The sequence below is a fragment of the Stegodyphus dumicola genome, chromosome 9 (genome assembly GCF_044657685.1).
Source record: "Stegodyphus dumicola isolate Sdum_Otavi_A_Nest chromosome 9, ASM4465768v1".
Classification (NCBI taxonomy): domain Eukaryota; kingdom Metazoa; phylum Arthropoda; class Arachnida; order Araneae; family Eresidae; genus Stegodyphus; species Stegodyphus dumicola.
Window position 1 is genome coordinate 11,810,559 of NC_140776.1, and position 14,851 is coordinate 11,825,409.

Genomic DNA, 14,851 nt, shown 5'->3' on the forward strand with positions numbered 1-14,851 from the left:
TTAGAATTACTGTCTTATAACTCTGCACAGCGAACTAGGGCAGGCACTAAGTTTTTGTCTCTCAATGCAAAGCTTTACGGTTCTTAAATTCTCCCACCCGATGCCTTCCTAAATTCTTAAAATTTTGCCGTCAGGTGAGAACACACCGTTTGCATTAGCTCTGGTAGCGACGTTATCAAGAGCTAAATGTCATTATTTTCTATTCAATACCGCCTTAATGTAAAATTGGCCTTTATTTTGATTTAGGACTTATTGCAGCACCAGATAGATCGCAGAATCACTTGTCAGACACATACAGATCCAATAGTAAACCGATCCACAATATAGGAAGACGTAGCGGCTCAAGTGGGAGTTAAAAATAATTGCGAGATCCCACCTCTAAATAGAGATTCTGCAATCCCAGTGTCTTAAATGTTTTGTTTTTAACATCTAAACAATCCTTTCTAGTGCATTTATAGATGAGCAGACTCAGAGAAACGAAGACCTTCTTTTTCAGTCCTTGAATGGCACTGCTGCTTAAATAAATCAGCAAAATAATCATACACGTTTATTTTTCATTTATTAATTTTAACATATGTAAAAGCCTGCATGGAAGAAATACTTATTGGTGGCAACTTTATATTTAAACAAGATCAATGTCCAAAAAAGTGAAATTGTTTTATTTTTGTTTTTACACTGAATATTTAAGTTCGACTTAAATATTCAGTGTAAAAACAAAAATAAAACTTAAGCGATTATTTTTCGATTTTTTTACACTGAGTATTTACATGTGTTGCATATTCTCAGAAAGTGAGTAGACTTCTGCCAGGGCGTGAGAGGACCTGCACTGAAACATTCGAGGATTCATTGCTCATCCCCACTCTAAAAGCTGCTGGCCTTGACTTCGACCTTTCTGATATCAAGTATACCTATGAAGTAAGTGAATAAATTAAAAATTGCCTCCAAAGCATTTACATTATTTTATTAAAATTTTCATTTATGATTTCTTCTAAAATACAATAAAGAGAATATACCAATCGAAATCCAAATCTCTGTGAGTTCATAGATCAGTCACTGAGCGTTATTTGACTTCGTGATATTATTTGCATGTAGTTGTATTACAATGAAGTAAATTCCCAACAAGTCTTAAAGAGAAGTTAATCAATTGTTTGAAATCGATTGCGAGGTCTTAACACTTTTTTGTAGGAAACTGCGTGTTCAGAACTACTGTCAAAAGACATTCTTCCAGAACTTCAGCATTCCAGAGTTTTAAATGTTAGCTCAGTGACTTGTGAAGAAAGAAACGCGCAGATCTGATCGTAAAAGAGTTGTTAAATTTAAGGCTTTAAAAATCGACTGCAGTTCTAGCGAAAAGCCATTTAAAGGAAGTACTGTATTCAGGAAAAATTCCGGGTATCATATTTCAACGAAACTATTCATTTTGACTGCTATCGAATGCAATTTAACGATGTTTTTGCATGTTATCTGTATGTAAAGACAGAATAAAGGAGTTTGAAATTAGAAGAGATTTTTTTCCGTGACGTCTGTACGTACGTATGTATCTCGCATAACTCAAAAACGAGTAGCCTCAGAACGTTGAAATTTTGTATATAGGACTGCTTTAAAATGTAGTTGTACTTTGGTTGCAATCGGCCACACCAAAAGTATATATTGTTTCTTTTTTCTTTTTTTTTTTTTTTTTTTTCTTCTCACACCAGTTGTTAGGTTATTTTCTTCCTTCACGTTCGTATGGGGTTCGTGTGGATTTGGAGTCGATAATGACAACACTACTTGACGGAATATCGAAACACAGTTTTATTTAGCCAATATTAGTCAGGAAAGCTCCAAAGTCACTTTTTACAGTCGTCGAAGATCTACTTTAAATACGCTGACACAATCAGCGACACAGCCTTCACACTATCAGGCTATAACGATGGAGACAGCTTCACTGCAAAGCACCAGAGTACAGCTCCCGACTCTGTTCGGTCGTTCTGGGAACTCCACGTGCTCCCGAGACTCTCCACGCTACAACTCGCGATGCATTAGACGACATGCAGAGCACAGCTCCCGACTCTTCGGCTCAGTCGTTCCCTAAGCTTAACACACTCTCTCGACGAGACTTCTCGATACACTCGACGACACGCTCGGTACTCACTGCCCGGCTCTCAACTCGATCGACTCATCATGGACTGACTAACTATCTCGCCCTCTACGAGGTACACTCTGAATGACTGACTATTAGCTCGCTAGACGAGACACACACTCTGACTGCGGACCAAAACAGGGTTTATATAGCTTTCGGCTTGTGTTCGAGAACATTCTGAGCTAAACCGGTAAGAGTTCATTTCAGAAGATTCTCCATCCGTCCATGGTACATCGCCAATTTGGTCGCCAAAATAGGTGATTTCTTGCCAAATGCGGCAACCCTGCCTTCACTTGCTTTTTTATGGCAACCCTGAAACTGCTTAAGCGGGGAAGCTAACTTACCGCGCCTGTGCATTTCTTAACAATATATATATATATATATATTTCCACTCTGTTACTCGGCTAGGTGAGCTCAGTTGCATTTTTTGCTTTAAAAATCATTGAATTATGTTATTCTTATATTCTGGTTAAGATTCTTACGTTTTTAGTTAATCTGCATGAAATAGTTGTAGAATTATCAACAATTTAAAAGTTGTTTAGGTGCGGATAAGCCTACTTTTTGTATACCATAGCAGCCATATTTGTTTACATTTGAAACTAAGTCAGTTTCTGCACCTTCAATATGTTTTTGCCGAGTGGGACCAAAGGTAAACTTCCAGTTTTGCGCACCGAAAAATCTGCTTTGTTCCGTGCTGGCCGATTTGCATTTTTCTGCGTAGAAACTTTAAATTTAACTGTAAAAAATTGTCTTTTTAATTGTTTTAACTGTATTTGGAGTTTTATTTTTTCCTATATTTTCAATTTTTAATGGACATACTTTGAGGTTTTATACATTTTTGCCTTACCGCGAAGAGAGAACTGAATTCATTGAATGAGAAATCTATCTCTAATGAAATTCGAGGAAATAAATTTAAATGAAATGCAGCAAAAAATGCATATAATTTAATATTCCGTGCAAGGAAGTCATGTGGATCCGCATCAGATTTTTTTTTTTTTTTTTTCATGATAGATTACATTTTGTAAAATGTTTTAACTTTTGTGTTGTTGGAACACTCAACATCCATTTCAGTTCTACGAGCTGATTTTTACACGATATTCAAAAAATGGTTTTATTTAGAATGTTAAGCGTATCTGATGCTTCTTTCTACGAATAAAAATATTCTGAATATTTATTTTACTTCAGCCCGGTGAAACTATTGCACATCTGCTGTGCTTTGAAGTATAGTAAGATGTGACGACCAGTAAAACATAACTAATACTATAGTTTATAGTACTTTTACACAACTGTAGTATTTTATACAATTCTAGTATTTCGTACGTGTAGTACTTTATGCAACTATAATATTTTTATTCAACTATAGTATTTTTAGTGAAATATGTTAATATAAAATCACTATACGTTAATATAAATACTTTGTAATTCGAGAAATTAAGAAAATATGATTAGTAAAAAAATTGAAAAAATGTTTGCTCTGAACTCGGGAAATACTAAAATCATTTAAAATCATTTTGTTTTTATTGAAAACACAGGACAGAAATCCAGACATATCTACCTCGATGTTTTTTGGCTTTAAAAAACTTTAAGGCATCCTGATAGAACTAATCCATTTAATTCATTAAGTAAAGCATAATAGTATTTTTATGTTTAAATATACAAACATTGTAATTACAAACTTAACCGAAATAGAACGCAGAATTATTTTTCTGTTTAAAAATTTACATCTGGGTGTGTGACTATTCAGAACACAATCTTGTATTTAAAAGAAAAGTTTTCATTTCCCATTAAAAGACTCTAGCTCTCTACTCCTTTCTTCTTTTCAATTACTATGTTTAGATCCTAGCAGAGAATGATGATTCACAAATTTTGCAGCACATGTAGTTTAATTTTGTTTTCTCTGTGCATAAAACTACTTTTCTGACAGGTGGCTTTAGTAAATTCTATTCATTTATATACAGGGTGGTTAAAAATATCTGGCAAAAATGTACGGCAGATTAAGTGGACCGAAATAAGCAGATTTTGCAGTTTAATGTGTGTTCCGAAAGAACCCTGTTAAGAGGTATATAGAGATAAATAAAAGCGTTCTACCGGCGTAAATCGTCACCTCCTGTCCGGATTTGGAGCAATAGGCATCGTTACAGAAATGTGGACCTTATCGGTGTTCATTTTATCTATGTACCTGAGGGCGAAAACGGAGCAGCTGCCCGAAGGAGGTACTCGGGAATCTTTTCTGTAACTTCTTGAATAGCAGGTGCATTTCACCTGCAGTGTCATAGATATATAAGCAGCTCCCTGCATTTTCCTTAACGCGGCGCACAGATTCCATTATAAAAGGTGTATCTTTCGGTCTTCTCTACTTTTATCCAGTTATTTTTGAATCACCTTGTATATATATTCACCTCTATGTTTCAGCATTGTAATACTCTCTGTCAGAATACTCTCCTTTTCGACCAGTGCGATTGCCTCGATGAACAGCCGAGAACTGCGATTGGTCATTCTGTAGGCTGGAAATTCTGTAACCCATGTAATAAAACACAATGTAAGTTTTTCATCTTTACCAGTTTTACATGTTAGCACACCAGAATAATACTGCACCTGTGTTCACTCTAACCCAAATAATTACACATTTTCAAAAATCTAGATTTTATATTCACAATACTTTAGTATGAATGCTTTGAGTATGCATTAATGAACATTATTTCATAGAAATATTAAATTCTTCTTTCACTTCCTTGTGAGAACTAAAGTATTGTAATCGTGAAAATTTTCGGATATCATATTTCAACGAAAATATCCATTTTGATCGCTATCGAATGAAATTTAACGATGTTTTTGCGTGATATTTGTATGTAAGGACAGAATAATGGACACTTTTCCCAAAATGGGTTGCAAAAAAGATTTAAAATGGATTCAGAAGAGATTTTTTTCGTAATATCTGTACGTATGCACGTACATATATACGTACATACGTAACTATGTATGTATCTCTCATAACTCAAAAACGAGTAGCCTCAGAACGTTGAAATTTTGTATATAGGACTGCTATAACATGTATTTGTACACTTCTCCTTTTGGTTGCAATCGGCCGCACCAAAGGAATACATATATATATGTGTGTGTGTGTGTACACTCTGTTACTCGACTTCGTGAGCTCAGTGTTTTTTAATTCTTATACGTTGATAAATTGAGCGCTGTTTGCTTTTAAAATAATTTAGTTATGTTCTTCTTATCTTCCGGTTAAGGTTTTTATGCTTTTAGTTTCTCTGCATGCAACAGATGTAGAATTCTCAAACACTCTCTCAAGTTGTTTAAGTGCAGCAAAGCCTAATTTTTTCTTACCATAGCAGCCATATTTGTGTACATTTAAAACTTAGCAGTATAATGAAATAAATCAGTTTCTATACCTTGAGTGTCTTTTGCCGAGTGGGACCATATGTATACTTTCAGTTTCATGCACCGAAAAATCAGACTCTGAAAGCGTAGAAACTGACTGAAGTTATTGTGGACGCTATGCTGAATCAATATATGAGATAGTTTAATAACTTAAATAATAATTCGAGAATGAATTAAGCATAATTTAATTCGCAATAATAAAAGAAGACGTTACTTTGTTGTTGCGAAACTTAGTTTTTCTAGATTGTCAACAAATGCACTAATCTGCTAAGTTTCAAATGTAAACAAATATGGCTGCTATGTTAAAAAAATTAGGTTTAGCCTCACTTAAACAGCTTTTAAATTGCTGAAAATTCTACAACTATAACATGCAGATTAACTAAAGGCATAAAAAACTTAATCGGAAGATAAGAACAACGTAATTCAATCATTTTTATCGCAAAAACACACACAATTTACAATCGTACAAGAATAAAGAAACTCACTGAGAGTAACAGAGAGGATATATATATATATGCATATATTTACGTATGTACTTTTGGTGCGGCCGATTGCAACCAAAAAGGGAGGTGCGCACCTACATGGTATAGCAGTCCCACATACAAAATTTCAACGTTCTCAGGATATTCGTTTTTTAATTATGCGAGATACGTACATACAGACACCACGAAAAAATCTCTCCTGAATCCATTTTAAATCAGTTTTATAATTCCTTTGGAGAAAAGGAGTCCTTTATTCTGTACAGATGTCAAGCACAGACACCGTTAAAGTGCATTCGATAGCGACCAAAATGGATATTTTCGTTGAAATATGGTACCGTAATTTTTCATGATTACAATACTTCCTTTACTTCATACAGTGAAGTAAAAATCAATCAATCATAGTTAAAGTGTGAAGATTTTGTTGAATTTTCTTCTTGTCAAATTAGATTCGTATTACTTAAAAGGAAATTTTGAAGTTATATCAATTTTATTGATGTATCTTATGACATTCTGGGAAGAAATGCTTTAAATTTTTAAAACTTTATTAGATTCATAGTATAGAGTCCTTAAAAAGAGAGCTATGAATTTTATCAAAGGTAATTAGCTGAAGTTTGAGTTAATACTATAAGGTAGAAATGATCCTAAGTATTTTGTCCCGCCTTTCTGCATGCCTTCGTAGTGTAACAGTTAGCACACTTGGCGCGTATTCGAGAGTTTCGGCAAGGGCATTGCTCATTATTCATGTCTCCTGCCCCCGAAACATGTAATAAATCTACAGTGGCGCTCGAACTAAAAAAAAAAAAATGTTGAGTGATGATTCTTCGCCACCAAGATTTGGCGATTGGGTCCCCTAATCACCAGTTGCCCTCTAAAAGGGGGATCTCTCCTGCCTTTTTGCATTACCTTCCTGGTGTAACGGTAGCACACTCGGCGCGGATTCGAAAGGTCTAAATTTGAGTACCGTCGAGGGTAATGCTCATTTTTCATGTTTCCTGCTTCAAAATGACCTAATGACTCTGCAATACAAACAGATCCTGCGGGAGATTTTTTGGTTAACACTAATAGGAAAAAAAATGGAACACTTTTTTTTTTCATATGAGAATCTTATTGAATAAGAAGAGAAGGAGCCAAAAATAAGTCACTATCAATATATAAGTTGAAGCTAAGTCCAAAGAATTAAAATTTTTAATTATTAATAATATATAATATAATATTTAAAGAACTAAAACTTTATAAAACCCTTGTAGCGTCATGAGGCATTTTGAAGCAGGACTCATGGAACATAAGCAATGTCCTCGTCGGGACTCGAACTTGGACCTCTCGGATACGCGCCGAGTGTGCTATCGTTACACCACGAAAGCAGACAGAAAGAAGGGAGAAAATATCTTACCTACTCCCCCTTCTAATGGGCGACTGCAGATTAGGGGACCCAATCGCCAAATCCAGATGATGAATAATCATCATCCACCACCTTTTAGCTGCGGCCCTAATGTAAAGACATTATGTATTTTTGATACGAGAGACTTGAAAATGTTCAGTGCCCTCGCCGGGACTCGAACCTTGGACCTCTCGAGTGTGCTGCCGTTACACCACGAAGGCATGCCGAAAGGAGAGAGAAAATACCTTATAACTTAACATAATTTAATATTCATAAAAGTAATCAAAAGCAGAAAAAACGAAAAATGTTGTTTTAGATGCAAATTTAAGATATCCGTTTAGTAACGTATTTGACAGTTGAACATCCTTAATTGACCCCCTTGACCTCGACTAATTAGCTCACGACAGCTTGCTACTAAAAACTGATTTATATACTGCCATATTTACCAGAGATTTCAAAGATGAATGCCGTATTTTGAACAAGGTTAAATGAAAGGTAAACTTATTAAAAATAAGTTTTACTTAACCTTGTTCAAAAACTAACAGAAAATCGAAATCCACATAATCAGTTACTTTCCATTTCATTAATAAAACTCACAAGTATTCATATACGCTCATGTTGCGTGCGTGTAGGTTGTAGGAATTGAATAAACTGAACCGTGTCAGAAATGTTTCAAAAATTAGCTTCAGTTGTTGAGCATTGATGCCGTAATAAAGCGGATTTGATGTAGATGTCATTAACCGAGTGGACGCTGAAAGAAAATCCAGCCAACCGTTGTTTACATTTACAAATTTCGTGACTGCCACCCTCTATCGTGTCACTCACTTCACTGTTTGTTTCAACAGAAAAAGACACGTTTCCATACCAACCACATTTCTTATTTGCATGTGTGGTTAAATTTGGTCAGCTTTACCAGTAGGAAAAATTCAACCATGGAAATTGCTAGAAAAATTAAGTCTTCAGCACTAATCCATTTGTAGACTTAATATCCGTCTGCACTTTGAGATGTTTACGTCTGGCTTTGTTTTGTGTTATGATTGTGCGATGTAGGTGTTGAATTTTTTAGAAAACCTAAATTTTTAGTTGAGAAAAATAAGTAGATTTCAGTAACTTAAAGCTTAATAATTTTTTTTAATTTTTTTATTTATGGTTTCAGAATGCAAAAAGTAATACAATGTAAAAGATTTTTAATTTCAGAGCTACTCTGTAACTAAAATGTGTTCTTATGCACTTAGAAAGACGAAAACTAAATTTTAGGAGAAAAAGTTTACCAAAGATTTTTTTCTAGGCACTACCATGTCTTGAACATGTTTCGACGCGATAAAATGTTTCCATTTTCATCTGCAAACGTAATGCATTTCTTGATAAATGCTGTCTTTCGGTTATTTTTAACAGAAAGTTAGGTTAGTTGTTTTGGGAATAGAAATTGGTTAAATATTATATTTTTACGACCATTATGTCTGATGTAATAACAATAATATAGCAGCCCAGTCAGTATAGTGGTCAGGGAAGCTGACTGCGATGCCGAAGGGCCTGAATTCGAATCCCGGAGAAGGCATGGTTGTAATAAGGCTTCCGACCCTCCATAGGAAAGGCGATGGTGGCCCACCTATTAGGTGCCTCCATAATAAAGAGACTACCACATCCGGCCTTGTATAGAATAATGGACTGGGTTACAATTGCAATTGTTGACAATCTGCCATTGGGGGGGGAATAACAAAAATATATTTTAGATTACATCTGATCTATGAAAAGTATATTTTGAGATCCTTTTCGTAAATGAATTATACACTCTATGACGCTTGGGAAACATAAACTTTTAAAAAGGACGTTTGAAGAATTATCTTCAAGCCTTTGTGAAACTAAAACAGAGATCAAAAGAAGGGCGTATAAGACCCTTTATTCAATCATAAAATTAACAAATGACCCAACTTGGGTTACAACAAACCAACACTAATGGCTTAACAGAAATACGCAACAGTAATAATTTCAAGGTTTGTAGGTTAGTCTAACGGCTCACAGAATACTTTAACGCTCAGGAAGAACTCTGGTCTAAAGAAACCGGCGAGACAAGCCTAAAGGCAAGAACACATCAACGCCGCGAACGTAAGTCGCGAATAATCACAGCACAACGTGGCCCTACACTAGGCAGACACGCTCTAAAACAAACTTCTGAAACTCTTGCTTAAATAGCATTTCATTCTACCTGAATGTGAATAAACTCTCGCTATCTCATTTACATTCTGGCATGAAAGGCTTTTCAAGTAGTTAAAAAATAAATAGATAAACCTCATATCTTTCCCTGTCAGAATTTAAGTACATGAAAAAGACGTCCTTAACGCCCTCGTTAAGGGCTTCAATTCTAACTATCTAAACTAGCTAACCTTACCAAAGCCCACCTCTTAAACCAGATGACATTTTGAGTAATTAAATGTAAAAATTCAAAATTTACAGATCTTGTTTTTCTCCTCGACAAGTACAAAATTTCAGCTGCTCACAGGGAAGGAAAAAGATCTTAGCAAAAGTTCTATAAACATGATATAAATTTTTCACATCTTTTCATTAATTTGCATTGTACTTTCATGCCACACATATTATCCCACAATTAAATCTCTTCCCCCATGCTCTCCAGACGAATTGGAGTGTGTAGAAGGGAAAACTGTAGCACGTCTCGATGTTTCCCATCTTAATTTCCACCGTCAATCGTTCGCTTCGTGGCGCTTTCGTTTTCAAAATTTTTCTTCTCAGGGGGTCATTGGTGCAGTGCACTTACTACAGAACAAGTACTATATTTGGACATACTAAAAAGATAGATTTATGCCCACAAACATGGTCGCAGTACAGGTCAATCACGAAGCTATCATGTTGACTATATGAGCAAAGCGCGCTGACTGAGATCAAGCATGGCTGATACAGCAGTCCCACTGCAACAGAGAAAAAATTCTCTGCTCCACTGTGATCACGTGATGCTCGGTAGACCAAAGCTTATACCTACCATTCTGTTTTAAGAAATGTAAAGTATTCCCCCTTCCTGACCGCGTGCCTCCGTGGTGTAATTCAAAAGCACATCCGGCCGAGAATAAGAAAGTTCAGAGTTCGAGTCCCGGCAAAGGCGCAGCTGATTTTGTAGAGTCATTAGACCTTTTTTTATGCTAGAGAAGTGAAAAATATGCACTTGAACCTGGACCTCTCGAATAGGCGTCGAGTGGGCTGACCATGACACAACGAAGGCATGCTGGAAGAAGGAAGAAAATACCAGGGCGACTGGCGATTAAGTGACCCAATCGCCGAATCCTGGTAATAAAGGATCATTATCCACCACCTTTTAGGAACATTGAAATAAGGACCAGGAACAAGGTCGAGGAACATTGCAATAAGGATCAGAACATGGAAAGAAGGTGCATGGTGGGAACTGCTGAAACTAAGCGAAAAGTGTTCCGCTTAGTTTCAGCAGTCCCCACCATGCACCTTCTTTCCATGTTCTGGTCATTATTTCAATGTTTCTCGTTTCGTGGCCATTCCCCGGAGGACACAGTACTAAGCTCATTATTTATATTTATTCATATATTTATTTTTAATTCCATCGACGGGATCCAACAGGCTGAAAAGCACCTAACCCAGTGGGCCAGCTGTTCCGTCGATGGCGAAAAGGAAGAAAGTCATTAGGCGTTTTTTGAAGCAGGAGCACATGAAAAGTATGCAATGCCCTCGGCGGGACTCGAACCTGGACCTCTCGAATACACGCCGAGAGGGCTACCCGTTACGCGACGAAGGCATGTTGGAAAAAGGGAAGAAATACCTTATAATTTTTCCCGTTTTCTACTTCGAAATGACGATGACTTTACGAAATGACACCCAAACTGAAAGGTTTTGGGCGGTAAATTGTCACCCTTAGGATATGATGATTGGGCCCCTTTTTCCTCAGCCGCCCTTTAAATGGTAGAGAATGTAAAGTATTTTCTCTCTCCTTGCCGCATGCCTTCGCTGTGTAACTGGAACGAGCGGTTGGATATCGACAGGTCCTGAATTCGAGTCCCGGCGAGGATATGGCTGATTTTCCCTGTTTCCTGCTTTGAAATACCTATTGGCTCTGCAGACATCTCTCGCTTATCAAGTTAAAATTCCTTAAAATTTTCTCTCATCTTGTAAAATACTCGTAAACCAAGTTACTCGCAAGTTACCAAGTTTCAGTGGGTATGCTAATTTAAAATTACTGCGTTGTGCTTAGAAACCTCACGCGTGTTTTACAACGTCCCAAAATACACGAGAATGTAACAAACCTTTACAAAATCTGTGGAAAATGTCTCCAACTGACGTCAATACGCATATTCGGATGCGATGTTCTGTGCTATCAAAAGTCCTACGCAACAGCAATTCGAATCAAATCAGATGAACACGGTGGCCGAACTCTTAAGAGGACGTTCTGACACCAAAGACGGAAGCTGGTTAATTCATGCTTACTCGAAACATGCGGCATGTCACAGTGCGTCATCGCCTCATCACGAATGTCTAAAGTGTCTTATATATTCAACGTGTCTTGGAAACAAAACGTCTTGTTTCTGTATTGATTAGAGAGATCAGAATAATTAGCTCTTCGGGAGGAATACTAACTGAAATATTCTGAATAAATTATTTTCTTAGTTCATTTCAGATTAATTAAATGTATACTAAATGCTGTTTTACATATTTGCAGCAAAATGTAGAAGCACCGTTCTTAGAAATTTTAGCGACAATGGAAGCGTCTGCGATGAGATATGCAAGCCAGCATGCAGGTAGATATTATGCTTATTGTTTTCTCAAATTCACATTTACGGACTACTTTTGTTAATGATTACTTATGATTTAAACACCTTTGCAAAGGGAATCTAGGAAATAAAATGTCACTTATTATTCTGATTAAAAAATGTCTGTATTTTACTGGCTTTACTTTGATTTAATTTCATTCCTATTATATATATAAATTTCGGAAGATATTTCAGCGAAGCTTGAAAATTAGGATGCCTTTGCAATCATAAAGTAATTAATTTTTAATGAATTCTTCAGTTTGTAACAAATTCTGAATATTTAACTATAGGATTGTTCTTTGAGCAAAATGTAATCCCCACATATTAAGACAATCCCCACATTTCAAATGGTTTTAGGATTGGTTTTTAAGCAAAATGTAATCCCCACATATTAAGGCAATCCCCTCATTTCAAATGGTTTTAGTCTTCTGATCGCTGAAAAAGTTCATAGAGAGGTGAAGTTCTCTACGGTTTTCTTTCAGAGGCAGTCTTCTGTTGGAGATGGTTTGACATATGAAATATTTTGGTGGTTTTTACCTATGAAATAATGAAATCAAGAAATTCTACAGGACTCAAAAGGGAATTAACCCAACTCACATTAACTATTCTGTATCTTTTTTAGGTCTATCCGATACGACGTTTCATTGTCAAAAGCCGACTGGCCCAACCTTGGCCACCAACAGTTAGTCATGAATAGATCACGTGATCAGTGGAACCACCTTCCTGAAGCATTGGGACTTTTGGACTTACCGTTCGATGACGCCAACATTTCAGACTATGTCAATGAAACATTTTTCAGGTTCTTTCTTTTCTTATAATATATCAACACGAGATTCAGTTACAATACCACTACAAATTTACCCTTTATAATCATTTGTGTTTTTGTCTTACAGCGAAAATCTTTTACGAGTGCACCTGTTTATAGAAGAAATGATTTATATGTCTGTAGAAGAAGAGTATAGTTACCAGGTAAATTATGTTTCCATACTTCTTAAGCTTTTAAAGGATTCAATTAATTTTCCATCTCAGTTATAACTTTGAACAAACCTTGGACTTTTGTTGAACTGAGTGTCGAGGTTGCAATGATGGGCAAACTTAGAAATCAACAAATGAAATTATTTTGGAGACATTATACGGGGTTTCAAATTTTAAATGCATTAGTGATGTCTATAAGTGACAGATGACTTTTTGAATAAAGTAGGTTTTAATGTATGCATAAGGACCTTACTTTAGAGGGCCTAACTGGAAAAAATGCCACGAACATCTTTGGAACCTTGTATTTATTCATTAAAATTGAAGCGTTTTTATATATCAACAAGTACAACTTGTATTTATTTGTTGACAAAATTTAATATGTAGACCACATGACTTTCTTATACGGAATATTAAATTATGCGCATTTTTTTCTGCATTTCATTTAAACTTATTTCCTCGAATTTCGTTAGAGATATATTTCTCATTCAATCAATTCAATTCTCACTTCGCGGCAAGGCAAAAATACATAAAATCTCAAAATATCTTTCTCAAAAATTGAAAGATATAGAAAAACATAAAACACCAAATGCAAAAAACCTTATGGTCTCACTCGACAAAAAAGACAGTGAAGGTGCAGAAAGACTTAACTCACTATTCTGCTAAGTTTCAAATGTAAACAAATATGGCTGCTTTGGTAAAAACTTTTAAAATATTGATTATTCTGTAAGATATGTCTGTGTTATTCCACATAAACTAAATTAGATCCTACAATGAACCTGGCGAATTCTCGCACAGGCGTGAATTAATTACCAGCACAGAAGAAGGGTGAAAATTACCCTTTATAAATTCAAACTAATTTAACAGAAAGACACGGACTTCGTGCGTTACAAAAACACCGTCCACTTGCGGTGGAAATTAAAACGTAGAATATATTACAAGTTAAACCTGAAATAAATAGTGCAAGAGCGCACTTAAGTGGTGCACCTAAGAGCATACCTAAGAGCGCACCTAAGAGGTGGATTCACAGGAATCTAAAAACAACTGAGCTGAGATGTTCTTTCTCTGGCTTTTTATAAGCTTTTTAATCAGCACGAGCATAGTCTAGGATTTTCTCGATTTTTCCCGAAAAGCAAAAGCGTACAATTACGAGATATCTTTTTAATTAAATGCGCGTGCTCCTGTATTTTTAATTTTTTCGGCTTAGCTTTCACTTCAAATAAGTCGTGTGCAGCATTGCACGAGGAAATGAATCAATTTAATACCGATTCTATTAAAAATAGCAAACTAAATAAATCAACACAAAAACCGTAACAATATTTTCAAAATTTTCTTCTTTCACAGTATTTTTTAATTTTACCTCTACTCCATTTTCTTTTACCAACTATAGCAGCCGCACCACCATATGCAAACTGAAATTGCGTGTGATGGCAACTGCTATTTTATCCCAATTTGATTTATATTTATCTAATTACAGTTTTCATTTCAGAAGAAAATATTATGTGCAACAGTTTTTCCTTTAAGGAGAATTATTTCTAGTAATTCCTCAGCTACTTCAAATTTATCAATAACACCTCATACTTAAACGGCCTGTGTTAATCAGTGATCAGCTCTCGTCAGTTTCTACTTAAAATGCTGAAAAATTTATAATACTTTATTTAACTGACATCGTAATTCACCGGCGATCTCGTTAATACGTTCCGCTATTGTACTGGCTGAC

The 14,851-nt window shown here is 35.7% G+C and overlaps 1 protein-coding gene across 2 annotated transcripts in view; it reads left to right on the forward strand.

The window, feature by feature from the left end:
- The window catches only part of LOC118194991 (acid-sensing ion channel 2-like), a 53,873-nt gene that overhangs the window by 26,353 nt on the left and 12,669 nt on the right, over positions 1–14,851 (forward strand). For both annotated transcript variants that reach the window (XM_035366214.2, XM_035366215.2), the window contains exons 5-9: positions 787–915; positions 4,535–4,661; positions 12,069–12,147; positions 12,782–12,958; positions 13,053–13,128. In XM_035366214.2, the coding sequence (XP_035222105.1) occupies positions 787–915; positions 4,535–4,661; positions 12,069–12,147; positions 12,782–12,958; positions 13,053–13,128 (588 nt within the window). The remainder of the gene's footprint in view (positions 1–786; positions 916–4,534; positions 4,662–12,068; positions 12,148–12,781; positions 12,959–13,052; positions 13,129–14,851) is intronic.